This window comes from Lethenteron reissneri, chromosome 3 (genome assembly GCF_015708825.2).
Source record: "Lethenteron reissneri isolate LAM-NWPU_2019-01 chromosome 3, ASM1570882v1, whole genome shotgun sequence".
NCBI lineage: Eukaryota > Metazoa > Chordata > Hyperoartia > Petromyzontiformes > Petromyzontidae > Lethenteron > Lethenteron reissneri.
The window spans coordinates 11,444,402-11,466,586 of record NC_083781.1 but is presented as its reverse complement, the minus strand read 5'-3'; the positions used below and the strand labels follow the sequence as shown (position 1 = coordinate 11,466,586).

The 22,185-nt window shown below is 54.3% G+C and overlaps 1 protein-coding gene across 5 annotated transcripts in view; it reads left to right on the top strand.

Annotated features, from left to right (window-relative positions):
• Positions 1-20,391, top strand: part of LOC133346104 (mucin-19-like) — a 103,247-nt gene extending 82,856 nt beyond the window's left edge. For 2 of the 5 annotated variants that reach the window (XM_061557497.1, XM_061557508.1), the window contains 3 exons: positions 13,322-13,480; positions 16,876-17,474; positions 18,587-20,391. In XM_061557497.1, coding sequence (XP_061413481.1) covers positions 13,322-13,480; positions 16,876-17,474; positions 18,587-19,825 — 1,997 coding nt within the window. In that variant the 3' untranslated portion in view covers positions 19,826-20,391. Of the gene's footprint in view, positions 1-954; positions 1,035-1,512; positions 1,738-5,873; positions 6,148-13,321; positions 13,481-16,875; positions 17,475-18,586 lie in introns of those variants that run through there. The other 3 variants (XM_061557526.1, XM_061557516.1, XM_061557536.1) reach the window with 3 other exon arrangements.
• Positions 20,392-22,185: the final 1,794 nt, after the last annotated feature.

Sequence of the window (22,185 nt, the reverse complement as noted above, 5' to 3'; positions counted from 1 at the left end):
TTGCCTGCCCCCCACGCCAGCCACGCGACTGCGAGTCCCAACCCCACGACGCTTGCCGGCGGAAGGGCCACGCCGCTCGGGCGAGCGCGCGATTCCGTTTCACGGTGGGAACGTGGTGGGAACGGGGTGGGAACGGGGTGGGAACGGGGTGGGAACGTGCAAAGACAAAGATGCCCCGCGTAGCCTTAAACATACTTGTTGGGACAAGTGCTGTTAGCGAGCGGCACCTATGAAGGCCGACACGGCACACGAGGGGGTGGGTGGCCAGCACCACGCCCCACCGCCTTTGTCTCCCCCCCAGCGGCGATGTTTACACACAGCATCAGATATTCATTTGAGGCTGAGTCGACCTCGGGGAGGCCCAGAACCGGTTCAGACAATCGTCACCGGTGTTAGTCCGTGAGCGGGAATCGAACTCGGGTCACCGCTTCAGTGGATCTTCGTCTCTTGTGCACCCTTTACAATGGCACGCGCCCCACACCCCACGCACACCACACACACACCCCACACACACCACACACACCACACACACCACACACACCACACACCCCACACACACCACACACACACCACACACACCACACACACCACACACCCCACACACACCACACACCACACACCCCACACACACCACACACACACCACACACACCACACACCACACACACCACACACACACCACACACCACACACACACCCCACACGTTAACACACCATGCATTTACATGCCACGAGCACACACCTACACGCGCACGCACTTCGATGGGGGTGAGAGCAGGCTGGAGGGGCAATGTAATTCTACTCGGGGTTAGACCCACCAAGATGTCCTGATCGGCGGTCGTCCACAAATAGCTCGCGCTCCCACAGCCGCAATCCCGACGGTTTATTTACAACACACCCACGCACGAGGAGCGGTGGTGCAACGGTTAGCGCAGCGCTAACCGTTTGATTCCCGCTCACGGCCAACACCGGTGACGATTACCTGAAGCGGTCCTGGGCCTCGCCTAGGTCGACTCAGCCTCAAATGAGCACCTGGTGCGATCTGCAGTAAACATCGTCGCGGGGGAGACAAAGGCGGCCGGGCGTGGTGGTGGCCACCCACCCCCTCGTGTGCCGTGCCGGCCTTCATAGGTGCCACTCGCTAACAGCACTTGCCCCTACAGCCTGTTGCAGGCTATACGGGGGATCTTTGTGTACGTCTGTTAAAGGCGACATGGAGATGGCTGGGTCTTGTATATATTCGTAATCGTCATCGTCAGAATTGTGAGTGATGATGATGATCACAACAAAAGCCAAGGCTTTATATTGCGAGAGAGAGGAAAACAAAAGGCAGAACGCGGGATGTTGATTCGTTTAATTTATGCGGCATGAGGCTTCGGCGGTTACGGCGTGAAATTCGTTTTCACGAAATCTTGCCGTGTTCTTTAATTCATTTCGCGCCGTGACGGGGGCCCTGCCATGTAACGAGTGGTGGAGAATGGGGGGGGGGGGGGGTGGATGGAGGGGGCTGGGTTCTGTCACCGTTAACATCTGGTGTTTGCTGCTTACAGTGAAAGCCTGACTCTGCCGATGACACCCAGAAGATGAAATCCGGTTTCGGGAAAACGCGCGCCTTGATTAGGCGACGAATCTCCAGCAGCGTCGGGCTCTGCGCTGCCACGCGCAGCAGGAAAACGAAGGCCGAGGGCCGTCACACTTCAAGAGGTGGTGGAGTGACAGCGGAAAACAGGATGAGTCGGTAGGAGGGTGACTCGGTAGGAGGATGACTCGACAGGAGGATGACTCGATAACGAAGTGGCTTCATCACGAGTGGCACAACCCAGTATCACCACACAAGATTCCAGGAGGGAGGGGTTCGTTGTTCCTGACCCCTGAGCCCACCCCAGTCCACGTCATCTTTACCTTTCGGTGACCTCTGGGCCTATGCACAGCAAAGGTGTTAAAGCGCAAAACGCAGCGATCCCTCGCTAAACGCGGCAGTCGATGCGTTCCTTTGAAAAGCGTACCGCGTTCAGCGAGACGCGCGTCAAGTGAGGAATCACTGCTGCTGAATCACGTTTGCACGACGAAGTAATCGGCCTGCAGGTCTTGCCATGGTTGGCGCAATGAGCTGAGATGAGAGTACGTGCCGTGTCGCTCCGCGCGTACACCCAGAATTCCCGCTCCGCTCAGCCGCGCTGATCAAGAAAGTGGTTTGTTGCCGACAGCGCAGAAACCGCGTTATAACGGGCACTAGTCGCGTTATAACGAGCACTAGTCGCGTTATAACGGGCACTAGTCGCGTTATAACGAGCACTAGTCGCGTTATAACGGGCACCGGTGGTGTTATAGTGGTGCGCGTTTCTCGTCGTGTTCCTTAACAGAGGAGCCGTGTTGTAGCGGAAATGCGTTGTAGCGGAAACGCGTTAAGCGAGGACTTACCTTTCGTAATGGCACGCAGGCAAGCGAGCTTTCGATCCGCAAAGCGGTCCTGTCACTCTCTGGCAAGTGCGATGTTCGGTTGATCAGTTCCGATGGGTTATTTTTTTTTTAACGCTGCAGATCAAGGTCCTGAGGTGCCAAGCCCCCCCCCCCCCCACCACCACCAGCGTAAGTTAAACACGTTACAGGGGGAGCACACACAAAGAATGGTACCTACGCGCGTGTTACGTAACGCGCTTTCCACAACGCGCGGCTGTCGATGGGAGTGTTTAATTAGCGGTAACCGAAGTCGACAGGGAAGCTGTCAGGCTAAACACGTTTTGCATAATCACGACGGAGAACTCTCGCGGGACACTAAAACGCGCGTGTGTGTGAGTGTGTATGTGTGTATGTGTGTGTGTGTATGTGTGTGTATGTGTGTGTGTATGTGTGTGTGTATGTGTGTGTGTGTATGTGTGTGTATGTGTGTGTATGTGTGTATGTATGTGTGTATGTATGTGTGTGTATGTGTGTATGTGTGTTTGTGTGTGTATGTGTGTGTATGTGTGTATGTATGTGTGTGTGTATGTGTGTGTGTATGTGTGTGTGTGTGTTTGTGTGTATGTGTATGTGCGTATGTATGTGTGTATGTATGTGTGTATGTATGTGTATGTGCGTATGTATGTGTGTATGTATGTGTGTGTATGTGTGTGTATGTGTGTATGTGTGTTTGTGTGTGTATGTGTGTATGTGTGTGTATGTGTGTATGTATGTGTGTGTGTATGTGTGTGTATGTGTGTGTGTGTGTTTGTGTGTGTGTATGTATGTGTGTGTGTATGTGTGTGCACATAGCCTGGCACAAGCGTCGTGGTGACGTCACCGCCACTTAGTGCCGAATGGCGGTTGTTGTTGTTGTATGTGTGTGTATGTGTGCGTATGTGTGTGTGTGCGCGCGTCGGTTCAGCGTCAAATGAGTACCTTTTAAGGTGTGTAAACATCGCCACTGGGGAGACAAAGGCGGCCGGGCGTGGTGCTGGCCACCCACCCCCTCGTGTGCCTTGCCGGCCTTCGCAGGTGCTCGCTAACAGCACTTGCCCCCACGAGTGTCTTGAGGCTATACGGGGCATCTTTGTCTTTGTGTGCGGCGAGGCGTGGCGCAGCGATCCGGTAACCCGAATTCGATTCCCGCTCACGGCCACCGACACCCGTCCTAGGCCTCCCCTAGGTCGACTCAGCCTCAAACGTGTACCTGCGTTGCGATGTGTAAATGTCGCCGGGTCGTTTGGTGGGGGGGGGGAGGGTGATCTTTGTCTTTTTGTTTACTGTTGTTGTTGTTGCTGTTGTTGTTGCTGTTGTTGTTGCTGTTGTTGTTGTTCGTGTGGACGTGACGTCGCAGCGTTACCCCCACGGGAGGGTAGCAGACGGCTCGGAGCTCGTTAGAGACGAACGGGGGGGGGGGGGGGTCTCCCCAACAACAACAACAAACAACAACAACAAACAACAACGACAACAAACGACCACACAAATTGCGTTCTAAGCGATCGCCGCGGTCGTTTGAGAGCCAATTGCGCGTCTGTTTACCATTTTTGTTCAAATGTATTCACCACTTAATAACGTTTATTTAAAGAAAAACGAAAAAAAAAATTGCAAACGCCGCTGTAATGTGATTGAGAGACATTAATTGGGGGGGACGGGGCGCCGAGTTGGGGGGGGGGGGGGGGGGGATGATGGAACGTGGGGGGGGGGGGGGGGTTGAGGTGTTCCCACCGCGTTTGTTCATTGATGTTTTGAATTAGCAGGGAAGCAATCGAAGAGAATGTTTTTATTTGGCCGGGGTAAGGCCTCGCTAGATCTACCGCACCGCTCAGTGGCTTATCGCGTGGAGGGCGATACCGGAGGACCCGGGGAGAAATCCACGCGACCACGGGGAGATCGACACGCAAACACCAAATATACAGCAGCAGGTGCAATGGTCCGGATCGAACCCGCGACCTCCTGTATACCTGGCGAGGTAGTTAACATCCCACCACCGTGGCGCCCTAGGAACGCCTCACTGAGTCTCAAAGCGTCTTTCTCAGGAGGGTCCTGCCAAGGTTTTCGCACCAGCGGGGGCGATGTTGTTACTGCTGCTGCTGTATTCCCCAATTTAAGCAAATGTGCAGGTACATTTTTTTCACATTGGGATGTTTTTTTGGCCGATACCCGTTCAGATTGAATGGAGCGTGACAGGGAGCGGTGGTGTAGTGGTTAGCGCTACGCTGCGCTACGAACCCGGCGACCCGAGTTCGATTCCCGCTCACGGATCAACACCAGTGACGATTATTTGAATCGGTCCTGGGCCTCCCCGAGGTCGACTCAGCCTTAAAATGGGCACTTGGTTTGATTTGTAAACATCGCCACGGGGGAGACAAAGGCGGCCGGGCGTGGTGCCGAGAACCCACTCTCTCGCGTATCGTGCCGGCCTTCATAGGTGCTAGCTGCACTTGCCCCGACAGTCTGTTAAAGCTATATGGAGGAGCTTTGTCTTTGGTTAGCCGTTGGTGAGAACGCGCAGAATCCCAGAGGAAACCCATGCAGGACAATCGTAAGAACATTCAAACTCCACACACACGTGCTTTGTTGCAGGCGTTCGCGGTTCGAACCCGGGGGCCGCCCTGATTAATACTGCGGTGTGCATCAGCAACAATTACAAATAATAGTCAACGCGCGATCCGCATCACAGACAGTGGTCGTTAAAGATACTTACTCTTGGTTCTTTCGGTAAAGTCACGTGGGTAAAGAAAAGAATACATAAAAATAAAAGATAACAATAAATTACATTAAATCACGACGTTTCGATTTCAACACAAGCAATCATCATCAGACGTTTAAGACCCCCCCCCCCTCCAGATAAAAATGATCTTCTGTACATAGCGCATCCCCATTAATTCTGCACGAGAGCCAAATCCATACTCGCAAGAGTGGGGCAATTGTGAGCGGGCGTCAGGGTCCCACATCTCGCAAGATAAGCAGAATTAATCCTGTTTAGCTCGCTCATTTTCACTGCCGCCGATAAGACATCATGAGTGCGAGGACAGCCACACATTTGAAACCATTGGGGGGGGGGGGGGGGTGGGGGGTTTGACAGCAGAACGATGATAATGATGGTGGGGGAGGTTGTCACTCTTTGTGTAATTCTCTCGGAGGGGGGGGGGGGCGCATTGAAGGCCACCAGGGGTCTCCAGCGCCCCCCGCGGGCGTTGCGATGAAGAACGCCGCCTGAGATGGATTACCACCAAAGCCACAGATCCCCCGTGTAGCCTTAACAGACTGTTGGGGAAAGTGCTGTTAGCGAGCGCCTGTGAAGGTCGGCACGGCACACGAGAGGGTGGGTGGCCAACACCACGCACGGCTGCCTTTGTCTCCCCAGTGACGATGTTTACACACCGCACCAGGTACTCATTTGAGGCTGAGTCGACCTAGGGGAGGCCCAGGACCTGTTCAGATAATCGTCACCGGTGTTGGCCGTGAGTGGGAATTGAACCCGGGTCCCACTACACTACCGCTCCCCACTAACAACAACAACAACCGCCATTCGCCACTAAGTGGCGGTGACGTCACCACGACGCTTGTGCCAGGCCATGTGCACCTTGAGGGCCACGTGAAGTGTCGAACGCCCGCTGGCAGGAGGTCACGGGGCAGACCCAGCAGGTGCCACGGGTCGACCACCACAAGCACCACAAGCACCACCACAAGCAGGGCTTGCCAGGTGTTGTGTGTGTGGAGTCGCGGTGGGGGGGGGGGGGGCAGGAGATGGTCGTGCTGAGTTGTCTCCTCCTGGCACGCGGCGGTGCTTCGAGTCTTCTCCGAGCTCTCCAGCTCCTTCCCACACGAAGGCCAACATCTCTCATCGATGGAACTCATGGCCAGACATCCTCAATGCAGCAGAACCCCTCCCTGTTTAGATGGAGTCTTGAGACTCGATGGAAACTGCCTGTACGCATGAATAATTATAATCGGCACTGTTTTATATATATATATATTCTTACATTACGGTACAGGCCATCCTTGCCCCAGGTTGGACCTTCAGAGACTCATCAGCATCGCGTCGCATGAGCAACAGAAACCAGTTGCCGCAGAGTCGGATGCTGTTTGGAGATCCGGGTATCGGTTGAAGCGGTCGCTCAGATTTCCCTCCGAGCGCCCGCGCGCACGGAACATTGGCGCAGTAGACTCGTCGGCCAAATGCACCCGCAGATTATCTCTCTTGCGAGGCCCGTATCGTAGATTAGTTTTGCTGTTCCATTACCCGCATCCCTGCCAAGGAGTTGGCTGGTGGTGGCGGGGGGGAGGGGGAGCGGTGGCGCAGCAGTGGCGAAGCGACGCACGAAGCATCACGCAACCTGATGTGTTAGCTACGGCTAACATATCGGTCGTCGAGTGAAATATAAATCGGTCTTGCATTCATTCTATCCGTCCAACTATTCCACACACTCCCACCCATGACCCCCCTCCACCCAAGTGCCCTTCCCTCTCTCCCCTCCATCCCCCACCACTTTCATCAACTCGCACTCACCGGCGCGGACGAAATAACTCCAAACAATCTCTTCCACTATTGACAAAAGACCGTAAATTATTCATCGTATTATTATTATATAACCTGCCGAGTAGCCAGACTGCCATCATTTTGTTCGACCGTCATCATCGTCTTCATCATAGTCGTCATTATATGTGAATAATTGTCCTTGTGAACTCACTCGATCGTGGGTGGCTGTCATCTCTGTCCACCGTTCTCAGATTATTCTTCCTCTTAAACCGATGGCGTCTTAAACCTGCCAGATTTTTCCCACGCACAAAAAATTGACAAAGATCCCCGGAAGGGACCAGCAGCCTTTTGGGGCAAGTGCTGTTAGCGAGTAGCACCTATGAAGGCCGATACGCTACACACGACAGAGTAGTTGGCCAGCACCACGCCCGGGCCGCCTTTATCTCCCCCCAGTAGCGATGTTTACACAGCGCAACCAGGTTACTCATTTGAGGCCGAGTCGACCTAGCGGAGGTCCAGGGCCGCTTCAGATATAATCGCCACTGGTGTTGATGGCCGTGAGTGGGAATGGAACTCAGGTCACCGGGTTCGTAGCGCAGCGATCTAACCACTGCGCCACCGCTCCCACCACAGACACAAAGACAGGATTACAAAAAAAAACACCCTCCTAGCCTTCACATCATTTTGGGGCAAGCGCTGTTAGCGAGCACCACACACACGCAAACGCACTCCCCTCTGAAATATACTATCACTAACTCTACCACTATCTTATTCTGTCTTCAAAGCCCGCGCAGCTCGGTGGGAGAAAACATATTTGATATGAAAAAAAACAAGAAAATAAAACATAAAATCGCTCGCGCGCTGATGATCAAGGTGCCGTGATGCCTTCGGGAGCTGGGGAGAAGACGCGAATCTTTTGGTAAAAAAAAAAAATAACTTCCATCTCGGGTCTCGTTCTCTCTCTCCGCCGCATCATCATCATCATCATAAAAAACCCAACAGTGATCGATTCACGAGGCTCACGGGAGAAGTCTCACTGTGGCCGTATCTCGCACAAGCCGGCCCGAGATCACACCCTTTGCTATGATCTTACCCCCCCCTCCCCCCGGGGTTCCGGATCCTGGATTTCAGGCGACGATCCGCGGAATGCAATCGGATCCTCCAGTCGGAATGATTGAGTGACGGTGATGGTCGCAGCCCGGATTCTAATGAGAGCAAATTACAAAGGAAAATCAGAATTGAAGGTGGATTTTTCCACGTTCAATTCGGTGCGTCCCAGTATAGTGGCGATATAAATGCATTGCTACAGAGAGGATGCTGCTGATGCTGCTGCATCGAAGCTGCCCCTACAGAGTGACCAAAGTGAAAGTCAGATAAACAGATTTAAAGCTTTCGTGACTGCGGGGATTCATATTCTTGGTTCTTTCGGTAAAGTCACGTAGAAGGGCTTTACCGAAAGAACTAAGAATATAAGATTAAACAAAAAGGTTGCACTTTGAAGAAGACGACCCATTGATGCAGGCAGTGATGGGAAGGAAACTATTTGGACACGTGTGTAAGATGGACTACAACAGGAAAATGTTGTTGTTGTTGTTCGGAAAAAAATGTAAGGAGCAGGAAAGCGAGGAAGACCTCACAGAGAACGTCTTGAAGACGACATCGTAAGAGATTGGTGCCAGAAAAGATGCGGAAAGTACTTGAGCGTATCGCTACGAGGCTGAGCAAAGTGGAAACAAATGAGGAAAAGTGCAGTGGACACCCACGGGCTATTTGCCCATGGATCGTGGTGGTGGTAATGATGGTGATGATGATGATGGGTACATTATTCATGCCGATATCTAAGAGCAGGGAAATCAAAGCAGGCGACTCTGGGAGCCCCACCGATTGCAGAACTCACGGCGAGAGTCGTTTACTCACGACGCTCTTTCACTCGTTCACCCAATTCATCGCTCACTCACTCTCCCGCCCACCAACTTGCTTGCTCACTCACTCACTCGTTCACCCACTTCATCGCTCACTCACTCGCCCGTCCACCAACTCGCTCGCTCACTCACTCACTCGTTCACCCACTTCATCGCTCACTCACTCGCCCGCCCACCAACTCGCTCACTCACTCACTCGTTCACCCACTTCATCGCTCACTCACTCGCCCGCCCACCAACTCGCTCGCTCACTCACTCCTTCACCCACTTCATCGCTCACTCACTCGCCCGTCCACCAACTCGCTCGCTCACTCACTCACTCGTTCACCCACTTCATCGCTCACTCACTCGCCCGCCCACCAACTCGCTCGCTCACTCACTCACTCGTTCACCCACTTGATCGCTCACTCACTCACCCGCCCACCAACTTGCTCGCTCACTCACTCACTCGTTCACCCACTTCATCGCTCACTCACTCGCCCGTCCACCAACTCGCTCGCTCACTCACTCACTCGTTCACCCACTTCATCGCTCACTCACTCGCCCGCCCACCAACTCGCTCACTCACTCACTCGTTCACCCACTTCATCGCTCACTCACTCGCCCGCCCATCAACTCGCTCGCTCACTCACTCCTTCACCCACTTCATCGCTCACTCACTCGCCCGTCCACCAACTCGCTCGCTCGCTCACTCACTCACTCGTTCACCCACTTCATCGCTCACTCACTCGCCCGCCCGCCCACCAACTCGCTCGCTCACTCACTCACTCGTTCACCCACTTGATTGCTCACTCACTCACCCGCCCACCAACTCGCTCGCTCGCTCACTCACTCCTTCACCCACTTCATCGCTCACTCACTCGCCCGCCCGCCCGCCAACTCGCTCGCTCACTCACTCGTTCGGTCGTTCACTCACTCGTTCATCAACTCTCTCGCTCCCTCGCTCGTTCACTCGCTCACTCGCTCCCTTGCTCGGCCACTCGCTCGCTCGTTCACTCACTCGTTCACTCACTCGCTCGCTCACTCGCTGCCTTGCTCGTCCACTCGCTAACTCGCTCACTCACTGGCTCGCCCGATCACTCGCTCGCTCACTCGCTGCCTCGCTCGTTCACTCGCTCGCTCGCTCAATTACTCGCTCGCTCGCTCACTCGCTGCCTTGCTCGTCCACTCGCTAACTCGCTCACTAACTCGCTCGCTCAATCACTCGCTCAATCACTCGCTCGCTCACTCGCTGCCATGCTCGGCCACTCACTCGCTCGTTCACTCGCTCGTTCGCTAACTCGCTCGCTCACTCGCTCGCTCACATGCGGCGCAGCTGTTCCCGATTTCACCTCATTACTCCCGTCGGCTCGTCCCTGCGGGTGGAAAGCACACCGCCTAAATATTTCATTTCGTTTCGTATTTCCATCGACATTTTTTTTATTCTCACCGCACCGGGCGGTGCGTGCCGCGCGGTGGTGCGGGGGGGAGGGTGTAGGGGTCGTTCGGCACCCGAGTTCGATACCCGGCGGGGGCTGACTCACATGGGCGCAGGAATCGAATCTGTAAATGACGGGGGAAACCATATCCCGTCGCAGCAGAATGTGTTCGTAATGGTGACCCAAGACCATAGAACACCACAACGCAGTAGTTCAGGGACTGCTGGTGTATGTGTGTGGGGAGCGAGGTGCTCGCTAACAGCACTTGCCCCTACAGTCTGTTAAGGCTATATGGGGGATCTTTATCTTTGTGGGGAGCGATAGTGTAGCGGTTAGCGCGCTGCGCTATGAACCTGGCGACCCGGGTTCGATTCCCGCTCACGGCCAACACCAGTGACGATTATATGAACCAGTCTTGGGCCTCCCCTAGGTCGACTCAGCCTGAAATGAGTACCTGGTGCGGTGTGTAAACATCGCCACTGGAGTGACAAAGGCGGTCGGGCGTGGTGCTGGCCACCCACCCCCTTGTGTACCCTTTCAGCCTTCATAGGTGCTCGCCAACAGCACTTGCCCCCACAGTCTGGTAAGGCTATACGGGGGATCTTTGTCTTGTCTTGTGTTGAACTTCTTTCACACCGCACGTAGCCAACCAACTGCGCTAATCGGAGGCGCGGGGGAAGGACAACAAACTAAACACACGATATTATTATTTTTCCCGCACACAGCGCAAACGTGCCGCGTCGCTTCACTGCACGCCCCTCCGTGTTGCTCTGCGCGTTGCTGTTGCGTCTTGTTGCCAACCTCATCGGCGGAGGAGCCAGAGCCTTGTAGATTTGAAGCTTTCATGACTGCAAGGATTCATATTCTTAGGTTTTTTCGGTAAAGTCACGTAGGTAAACATTTTTTTAATTTATAAAAGTGAAATTAAAGAAAAAATAAAAATAAAATTTTTATTTTACTTTTATTCATTTAACATTTTTTTGTACCTACGTGACTTTACCGAAAAAACCTAAAAATATGAAGCCAGAACCTTGCCCGACGATTTGATCGCCGGTCCGATTTAACTCGGCTGGAGATGAAACGGCAGCGGTGTGGGGGGGGGGGGTGTGGGGAAGAGCCTCGGCCTCTGGCTCTCACGTGTGCCGCTGGACGGGTGGTGACGGGCATGGGTGCGGTGACGTCATCGGCATCATCAGCCGCGTCACGTCGGGTGTGGATCGACAGCGGATGGGGTTTCTTGACATCGGGAGGCGGGGTGTCGGGGGGGGGGGTGACCTCCGTTTTTATTTTTTACGGGGGGGGGGGGGTGCTGAGAAATTGACTCATTCGTTGCATCCGTCCCAAATCGACGCGTCAGTTTCATTCCTTCCATTCGCTCATTCGCGATTGACCAAAATCCACTCATCCATTCGGCCCATCCTGTCCATTCGCGATTGAACGGAATGGAACGGATGAAGGAACAAACGAGTGAGCGACCATGTCCGTGGTGCTGCACGCAGAGAAGCCGTGCATGGACAACATCCACGTGACCAAATCGACCCATCCGGTTCCATTCAACCCACCTAGTTCCATTCGACCCATTGCTTCCATTCGGCCGATCGGGTTCTATTCGACCCATCCAGTCCATTCGACCCATCCGGTTCTATTCAACCCATCCGGTTCCATTCGACCCATCCGGTTCCATTCGACCCATCTAGTTCCATTCGACCCATACCTTCCATTCGTCCCATCCGGTTGCATTCGACCCATCCGGTTGCATTCGACCCATCTTGTTCTATTCAACCCATCTGGTTCCATTCAACCCATCCGGTTCCATTCGACCCATACCTTCCATTCGACCCATCCTGTTGCATTCGACCCATCTTGTTCTATTCAACCCATCTGGTTCCATTCGACCCATCCGGTTCCATTCGACCCATCTAGTTCCATTCGACCCATACCTTCCATTCGTCCCATCCGGTTGCATTCGACCCATCCGGTTGCATTCGACCCATCTTGTTCTATTCAACCCATCTGGTTCCATTCAACCCATCCGGTTCCATTCGACCCATACCTTCCATTCGACCCATCCGGTTGCATTCGACCCATCTTGTTCTATTCAACCCATCCGGTTCCATTCAACCCATCTGGTTCCATTGGACCCATACCTTCCATTCGACCCATCCGGTTGCATTCGACCCATCTTGTTCTATTCAACCCATCCGGTTCCATTCGACCCATACCTTCCATTCGTCCCATCCGGTTGCATTCGACCCATCCGGTTGCATTCGACCCATCTTGTTCTATTCAACCCATCTGGTTCCATTCAACCCATCCGGTTCCATTCGACCCATACCTTCCATTCGACCCATCTGGTTCCATTCGACCCATACCTTCCATTCGACCCATCTGGTTCCATTCGACCCATATAGTTTCATTCGACCCATCTAGTTCCATTCAACCCATCCCGTCCATTCGACCCATCCGGTTCCATTCGACCCATCCGGTTCCATTCGACACCTCCAGTCCATTCTAAATCAACCGGATTTGGCGACGAGCGAGCGAGCGACGAGCTGAACTCGTGAGGGTGTCCGTGGTGCCGCCCGCAGAGAAGCCGCGCCTGGACAACATGCACGTGACCAAATCGACCCATCCGGTTCCATTCGACCCATCTGGTTCCATTCAACCCATCTGGTTCCATTCGACCCATCTGGTTCCATTCAACCCATCTGGTTCCATTCGACCCATCTGGTTCCATTCAACCCATCTGGTTCCATTCGACCCATCTGGTTCCATTCAACCCATCTGGTTCCATTCGACCCATCTGGTTCCATTCAACCCATCTGGTTCCATTCGACCCATCTAGTTCCATTCGACCCATCTGGTTCCATTCGACCCATCTGGTTGCATTCGACCCATCTGGTTCCATTCGACCCATCTAGTTCCATTCGACCCATCTAGTTCCATTCTACCCATCTGGTTCCATTCGACCCATCCGGTCCATTCGCAAACAACCGGAATTGGTGACGAACGAGCGACGAGCTGAACTCGCGAGCGTGTCCGTGGTGCCGCCCGCAGAGAAGCCGCGCCTGGACAACATGCACGTGACGGCCGCCCTCATGACGCCGCTGGCGCCCTCGCACTCGCACCCTCACCTCCTGTACCTCTCCGAAGCCTACGGCGTCGCTCCGGGCTCCAAGCCGCACGTGGCGCAGTTCAACTCGCTCAAGCGCCTCGGTGGGTCTCCCACGCCGGGGGCGCGCTCACCAGTGGAATAAGTATAACCCGTAAAAACAAAGTTTTTCACTATAAATCCTTTATATGCGTGGCGGCTAGAGTCCTCTCGTCCTCTGGCTTGAGATGGCTGCCACCTATGGGTCAGATGATTGCATTGCACCATTAAGCAATTGGTAATTAAATATAATATTTTTGTCCTAAAAAGTGTAAAATTTTGGAGAAAAAAATTTCACGAACATTAATTGTCACGCACAACGAGTCTGTGTGCAAAATGTCAGCTCGATTGGATCACGGGAAGTGGGTTAAAAAACGACCGAAAGATTTGCACGGTCCTAAGCAAGCAAGCAAGTGAACTTAATATAAAGGATTTAAAAAGACACAGCCGTGCCGTACCGTGCCGTACAGGCCTCCAGCGTGCGTTGCTGGTACGGGGCAGGCAACATGGTATTCATATCAGTTGAACACGCCAGGCTTTGCGCCACCAATATTATTATCTGTGATAATATTCTCAGATTAATATAATCTCGATTTAAAGCTTTCGTGACTGCAGGGATTCATCTTCTTGGTTCTTTCGGTAAAGTCACGCAGAAGGGAAATAATAAAATAATACTAATAAAAAAACATAATAAAATAATAGAATATAGTAATATAAATATAATTATTTTATTATGTTTTATTTTAATTATTTTATTATTTCCCTTCTACGTGACTTTACCGAAAGAACCAAGAAGATTAATATAATCTATTGGAATTTACATGACTACATTAACCCCCCCTCCCCCTCTTCCTCTGTTCTTCGCACCTGGTAGGCTTCCAGTGATGGCATCACCTTTTCTCGATTTAATACCGTAACAGGAAGACTTCTTCACACTTGTGGCGCTGGTTATAATCTCCGGCGAAACGTCGTACTCAAGTTTGAGATGTGGGTTTAGTCTCCCAACACAGCAGTGTGCTGGAAGCAGTAACTAATTGACATGTTTTGTTTACGTGACAAACCTCACGAATTGTCTGCGTCGAGTGGTGATGGTTTAACGACACGTTTATATCAACGTGATCTAACCCCAAAAAACCCTTCATTGTGATACTTACTTACCAGTCAGGTGCACGCATGGCATCGGCACGTGTCGGGCACCAGCAGACGATGAGTGGTTGCAAGCAGGCACGGTAGGCATCATGCCATGTGGTGCCAGCAGACAGACACGGGGTAACTAACACGTGACACCAGCAAACGCGTGTGGCACCAGCGGACAGCTATCACCATGCCGTGTGGTGCCAGCAGACAGACACAGGGATACTAACACGTGACACCAGTAAACACGTGTGGCACCAGCGGACAGCTATCACCATGCCATGTGGTGCCAGCAGACAGACACGGATACACTAACACGTGACACCAGTAAACGCGTGTGGCACCAGCGGACAGCTATCACCATGCCGTGTGGTGCCAGCAGACAGACACGTGTACACTAACACTTGACACCAGTAAACGCGTGTGGCACCAGCGGACAGCTATCACCATGCCATGTGGTGCCAGCAGACAGACACGTGTACACTAACACGTGACACCAGTAAACGCGTGTGGCACCAGCGAACAGCTATCACCATGCCACGTGGTGCCAGCAGACAGACACGGAGACACTAACACGTGACACCAGTAAACGCGTGTGGCACCAGCGGACAGCTATCACCATGCCATGCGGTGCCCAGCAGGCAGGCAGACACACACACGTGGGTCTTTAACGTGCGGGTAAGACTGGCAGATTCACCCGGGACACCAGCTGGCAGCCTCCCTCGGCCCAAGATGACGACAACCGGGCCAGGTGGTGACGACCCGAAGCGGAGTTCTGAAGATTACATTTAAAAAGCTCCCTTCGCACCCTTGCGCGGCCAACTGCGGTTATTATTAATAATGATGATGGTGGTATATTCTATGGGTCTTTCGGTAAAGCCACGTAGACAGAAAAAAAAAATCATGACGTTTCGATCGCAACACAAGCAACCGGTGACGAATGCTTGTGTTGCGATCGAAACGTCGCGGTATTTTTAAAAATAAATTTTCTGTCTACGTGGCTTTACCGAAAGACCCATAGAATATGTATTCCTGCAGTCACGAAAGCTTTAAGTCAAGATTTAATGATGATGATGCTGATGACAATTGAAGCACCCTGTTATTTTCGGATGGGCAGAAAGAAAATAAATGTATGAATGCGTTATTATTAATATTCATTAATGGTATTAATAATAATGATACATATTAATTAATAATATCAATAAGAATCATACAAATGATATTAAAAGTCTTCCTCAGCAGCAACCCACGCTTTCCCACCTGATGACGGACGCTTGTGTTGCGCCCGAAACGTCGTGATTTATTTTATTTTATACCTACGTGAACCAAAGAGTATCATGCATATTAATTGATGAATTATACCAATAAAGCATAAAATATTAATTAATTATATTATTAATAGCAACCATACATATTAATTAATAATCACACCTTTTTATATATATATGTTTTTCCTCTTTGAAAATAGAAGGGCGCTTTAATTTCCATCGTTGCAACAACAAAACCCCCTCCCACACACACACACAGCCACGGCAACTCCGATGATTTGTGTGGTTCGTGCAAAGAAAAAATGGCGGCGGTCAGAAGATTTCGGAAGCAGTTGGGTGGGCAGGGGGGCAGCAGGGGAGGGGGGCAGCAGTGGGGGGGGGGCAGCAGGCGGGGGGGCAGCAGGGGAGGGGCAGCAGGGGGGGGCAGGGGGGGGGCAGGGGAGGGTTCACGGACCTCATCGTCGACCGGAGTGTCGCCAACAGTCATCGCCACTGACTGCAATCGTGACGAACCAGAGCCGTCATCGTCTAGAATGATCCATCCCTCCTCACTCGCGTGTCCCTACCTCACAACGTCGTCGTCTTCTTTGACTCCCTCACCTCCTCCTCTTCCTCCATCTCAAATCCTCCTCTTCTTCTGAAGCTCCGCCTCCACACGCTCGCACTATTTCCTTCTTCTCGAAGCCTCCTCTTCAACCCAATTGTCGTGAATCCCTCCTCCTCCGCCATGCTTCTGAACCTCGTGCGCATTCTCCTTCGCTGCATTGCTATTCAACTCCCACACCTCCTCCACTACCACCTCCTCTACCACCTTCCACTACCACCTCTACCACCTCCACTACCACCTCCACTACCTCCTCTACCACCTCCACTACCTCCTCCACTACCTCCTCTACCACCTGCTCTACCACCTCCACTACCTCCTCTACCACCTCCTCTACCACCTCGACAACCTCCCTCACCACCCGCGTCTCACCACTTCTAATTCAACTCCTCCACCTCCTCCACTGCGCTCTCTCAACCTCACCCCCCCCCCGCCGCCCCGCCCCCCCCCGCAGCCGAGAAGGAGATGAGCGACTACTACTCGCGCAAGCGGCACCTGGCCGAGCTGGCGAGCGGCACGCTGCCCCTTCATCTCGCCCTCACTCCGCCGCTGCCCGGCTCCGCGCCCTCCTCCGGCGGCGGCGGCGGCATCGGCGGCGTCGTCGTCGTGGGCCCCGCGGCGGGGACGGTGTCCTCGCTGTCCCACCGGCCCAGCCCCGAGCCCGGGACGCGCTCCGTGGCCGACGAGTGGGCGCGAGTCTGGAAGCGCAACGCGGCCGCGGCGGCGGCGGCGTCTTCGGCGGCGGCGCTGGCGGAGCGCGACGCGAGGGGCGAGCGCCACCGCTGCTTCCGCGCCTACGGATCGACGCCGGTGCTCGACGAGTCGGCGTACGGCGGCGGCGGCGGCGAGGTGACGCTCTCCGTGTCGGCGGCCCTCGTTGACTCCGACGAGGGCGAGCGCGGCGTGGTGATGGTGGTGGGCGGCGGCGGCGGTGGGATGGGGGGAGCGTTGCAGGCACCGTCCGTCGCATCGAGCGTCTCGACGGGCGCGACGCCGCAGTCGTTCCGGCACCGGCACCACCAGCAGCATACGTGGAGGAGCGGCTCCGAGAAGGTTCGCGTGCGTACGTGTGCGTGTTGTGTCGGCTCAGCCTGAAATGAGTAACTTGCGCGGTATGTAGTAAACATCGCCACGAGGGAGACAAAGGCGGCCGGGCGTGGTGCTGGCCACCCAAACCCTCGTGTGCCCTGTCAGCCTTCATAGGTGCTCGCGAACAGCACTTGCCCCAACAACCTTTGAAGGAAATTTCGATTTAAAGCTTTCGTGACTGCAGGGATTCATATTCTTCATTCTTTCAGTAAAGTCACATAGAAGGGCAATAATAAAGTAATAAAATATAAAATAATAAAAATTCTCACGACGTTTCGACTGCAACACAAGCAATCATCATCAGGTGTGAAATCCACAGCAAGAAAATGTTAACATTTTGTTTAGTCTGTTGGCTACGTGCGGTGCCAAAGAGGTTCAACCAGTGCCGGATGAAGCTAGTGCGGGGCCTGTAGCATTTGTTATAAAGGGGCCCTAAATAAAAAAAAAAACATAAATATTAAAACACAATTGTTTTACTTGCACATTAAAATAATTGTATTTTTCATTTGCTATACAGCCAGATAATACGACAAATCGCTAACCTTAAACACCCGGTCGTTCATAAAAGTTGAAGGCAGTATAGTACTATAGTAATAGAGCAAGTGCAGAATCACTGGACCCGAATTGATAGCTTGAAAGCATTTAACGCCGGGCCCTTGAAAGTGCGGGGCCTGTAGCATGTGTAGCTAGTTTTGCTACTGGGATAATTCGGCACTGGGTTGAACACTGATGCATCAAAGCCACCAACGGCGCTCCGGTGCCAGAACTGGTGACAGAATTGGCCCTTTTCTCTCTTGATCTTTTCCCCGCAAAAAGCTTTGATCGTGGTCGAGCCCAATCTGACCGATGCCTCACGATGACGACTCCTGCTCATTATCAACGATTGACGTGATACAGTGTGGTGACGCTTAAGATGGGGGGGGGGTGACCCCCGGGGGGAGAGCGGTGACCTCAGATCAATCGCCGTCACAAACGAACTCTCTTGAACTCCCACCGAGTTCGGTCGAATCAACTTGAGCCTCACAAACCACTTCGGCACGTGACTCCCCCCCCCCGTCCTCCCCCCCCCGTCCCAGGACCGCTCGGGGGTGTTCGGCTCCACTCCGTCGCTGACCCGCGAGTCGCGCACCCTCTCGCAGCGGCTGCCCAACTTCCCGAGCGACGAGGCGCCGAGCCGCTACCACTCGGCGCGCCGCCTGCACCACGTCTCCGCGCGGCACGCGCCGCACGAGCGCCCCACCGCCGCCGCGCACTACGCCGGCGGCTCCCTGCTGGGGGCGCCGGGCTGCGGCGGGGGCGGCAGCGACCGCGAGCGTCGCGCCGGCCGCATGTCCCTCCGCTACCCTGGCGAGACCTACGGCTCCACGCCGGCGCTCGACCGCGGGCGGTTTCCCCCGCGGTCGGCCAGCGGCGGCGGCGGCAGCAACGGCGGCGGATTCTCATTCGGGACGCTCGGCCGGTCTGCGTCGTCGGCCCTGCACCATCAGCAGATGGCTGACGACGACCCGATGGCCCCGGCGTCTTCGTCGCACCACAGCGACCAGCCGACGGGCGACTCGTCGGACGACCACGACGGCCCCGTGGCGCAGCACGGGAAACACCGGGCCCAGCCGCCCCCGCCGCCGCCGCACCACCATCACCAGCAGCAGCAACAGCAGCAGCAGCAGCAGCAGTCGACATCGGCGGCGTCGTCGTCGCAATCCAAGTCGGGCAAACAGCGGCGCGGTTTCCTGGCGCGGCTCTCGTTGGACGAGGAGGCAGAGTCCGAGCCGGGCTCGTCGGGGGCCGGGCCGCCGCCACCGCCGCTCCCGCCGCGTTTGCCGGCGCGCTCCGGTTCAGGCTCGGGCCGGCCGGGCGGCACCATGACGCCGGACCGCGTGATGGCGCGGGCGCGCAGGGCCGAGGCTCACCTGGGGTCCACGCCGTCGCTGCACAAGGGCTGGGCCGAGCGAGGCGGCGGTGGCGGCGAACGAGGCGAACGCGGCGGCGGCGGGTTCGAGCGAGCGGGCGGCGCCGGTGGGGGTGCCAGCACCACGGGGCGCGTGATGAGGATGCAGAGCGTGCGGGAGGTCGCGCGCGGTGACAACTACCGCACGTGGAGCCTCTCGAACACGGCGGCCAAGCGGCAGGCGTTTGCCGGTCGCCGGCACATGACGCTGGAACACCTCAACTACGTCGGCCCGCACGCCGCCGTGACACCCTCCTCGTCACAGCTGCAGCAGCTGCAGCAGCAGCAGCAGCAGCATCATCATCAGCACCAGCAGCAACAGCAAGCAGCCGCAGCAGCATCAGACGATGTATGGGTTGAGCAATGAGGTTACAGTGTGACAATGACGATGGTTGTTGTGGTGGTTGTGTTGACGGAGTACGATTGCAGGGTGGGGGTTGGGGGTGGGGAATTTTTGAACACGCAATTTTACACTCCACAGGCATGGAAATGTCAAGTGGAGAAAATGAAACGAGAGAGAGAGTGAAAGAGCCATGCGGAAATCAACAACAACAACAACTTGGAGCATGAACTATGCCAATTTGGGTAACTGTGTCAGGCTTTTCGATGTTTACCTGTGACGTGTGCGCGTCCGCGCGTGTGGTTTTAGGGTGCGCGACAAGGATTGATCACGTGGTGCGAGAAAGCCCCCCTCTCTGTACCAACGAGGAGCCCTAGTCCCCGCACAGGCCATCATCAATGTTGATGCCCCCGAGTAGAGCCCGAGTCAAGGTTCCCCGGCCGGCGATCTGACCGCTAAACCCAATTCTAAGGTGACCTTGGGGGACGATACTCATGAACGTCGAGCTGGCCACACAGAAGCAGTATCTTACTGTCACCCCCCCCCCTCTCCCACTACAAGAGAGAAAATACCTGCCTGGGCAATTTGGATTACCGTCTAACTCCACCCCCCCCCCCCCCCCCGACTCCACTATCACTGTCATGATTTTACGGGCGCCACGGCGGCTAGGAGATGTTAACTACCTCGCCTGGTATACAGGAGGTTGTGGGTTCGATCCCGACGCTGTATATTCGGAGTTTGCGTGTCACTCTCCCCGTGGTCGCGTGGAGTTGTTTTTATCCTTCCACGTTTACAATCAACACCCACTGCGTTCAGAGTTTTCGGGCTGCTGGAAATGTCCACGCGATGGGGCCCACTCCGTTGAGCTGTCATCTGTGTGGCCAGGTCACTTCTGAAAAAGAGCCACACATTGCTCACTGGTAACAAAAAGAAACACGCACACACACACACAAGTGTATCGTTTTAGTTTAGTTTAAATACGATGACGGTTGTGGAGAGGATGGAATAGTTCCCGTACCTCGGCAGGGTGCTCATCGGCCATCTCCCCGGGCTTTGGTGGCAGAGGTCTCACTTTCACGTCGGTCAAGCGGCATTGTCGTTCTCATCGGCTGCGTCAACGCTGCGTTGGAAATTGTCCCGCCCGTTTGCCCCACGCGAGTTTCCCCCGGTCTTGTGGACCACAGGCATGCCCCCTCCTTGCTCTATGCTCGCAATATGTGGAGCTCCGTTACAGGAAGACTTAGCAATGCAAACCAGTTTAGAATGTAGGGTAGACACATTCACCTGTATACAACGGCATCTCTCCAGATGCTGCACTGGGGTTTCACATTTCAGGCTGACCCTCCCTGCCTACGATCCATCCTGGGTTTAACCAGACTTGGATTGTGCGAGGAGCTAACGGATCCTTGAAAGATCTGGACACAGACCCAGTGGTGAACTCCTCCGGCGGGCGAGGCTGCGTTGGCTGGGTCGTGTAGCCCGCATGCCCAGCCACCGCATGCCCAAGTAGCTGCTGTTTGGCCGCATAGATGAGGCTAGACGGGCGCGGCACGGGCTAGAGACGAGATGTGGTAGGAGAGGATTTGGAGCTGAGTGGACTTGCCGATGACTGGTGCCAGCGGTGTCAGGATCGGCCTCTGTGCAGGAGGCTCATGAAGGACGCTACTGGGCAGTTGGAGGCATGATCCCCACTACAACGAGCAGAGAGAGCCGGGGTGATTAAAACGCAGCGTGTTGGGACAGTTAGTTAATCTGCGAGTGGCCTCAACAAGTTCACTCATCACATATGTGTCTAGCGTACAACCTCCTGCCAGCGAGCCTTCGCGACTTCACACAAAGTGCACCTAGCCTGGCAATGAGGCTACAGCGATATCACACAACTTGGTCGTGATGTGTGTGTGTGCGTGTGCTGTATACACACAGTAATCATCCAATGAATGTGTGTACGTGTGTGTGTGTGGGTTGATACATACAGCAACATTGGTGGTGACAATGCACTACGATCCTAGTTTGATTTCCAGATAGCATTCACAACAGCTGCATGAATTTGAATGCGGTGTGCATGTGTATATTGCATATTGGCGTGTGTGTTGGTGTATGCTGCGTGTGTGATGTTTGCTGTGTGTGTGTGCTGCGTGTGTGATGCTTGCTGTGTGTATGCTGCGTGTGTGATGTTTGCTGTGTGTGTATGCTGCGTGTGTGATGTTTGCTGTGTGTGTGTGCTGCGTGTGTGATATTTGCTGTGTATTCTACGTGTGTGATGTTTGCTGTGTGTGTGTGCTGCGTGTGGCGTGCGTGTGTGTGATGTTTTCTATGTGTGTATGCTACGTGTGTGATGTTTGCTGTGTGTGTGTGCTGCGTGTGTGATGTTTGCTGTGTGTATGCTG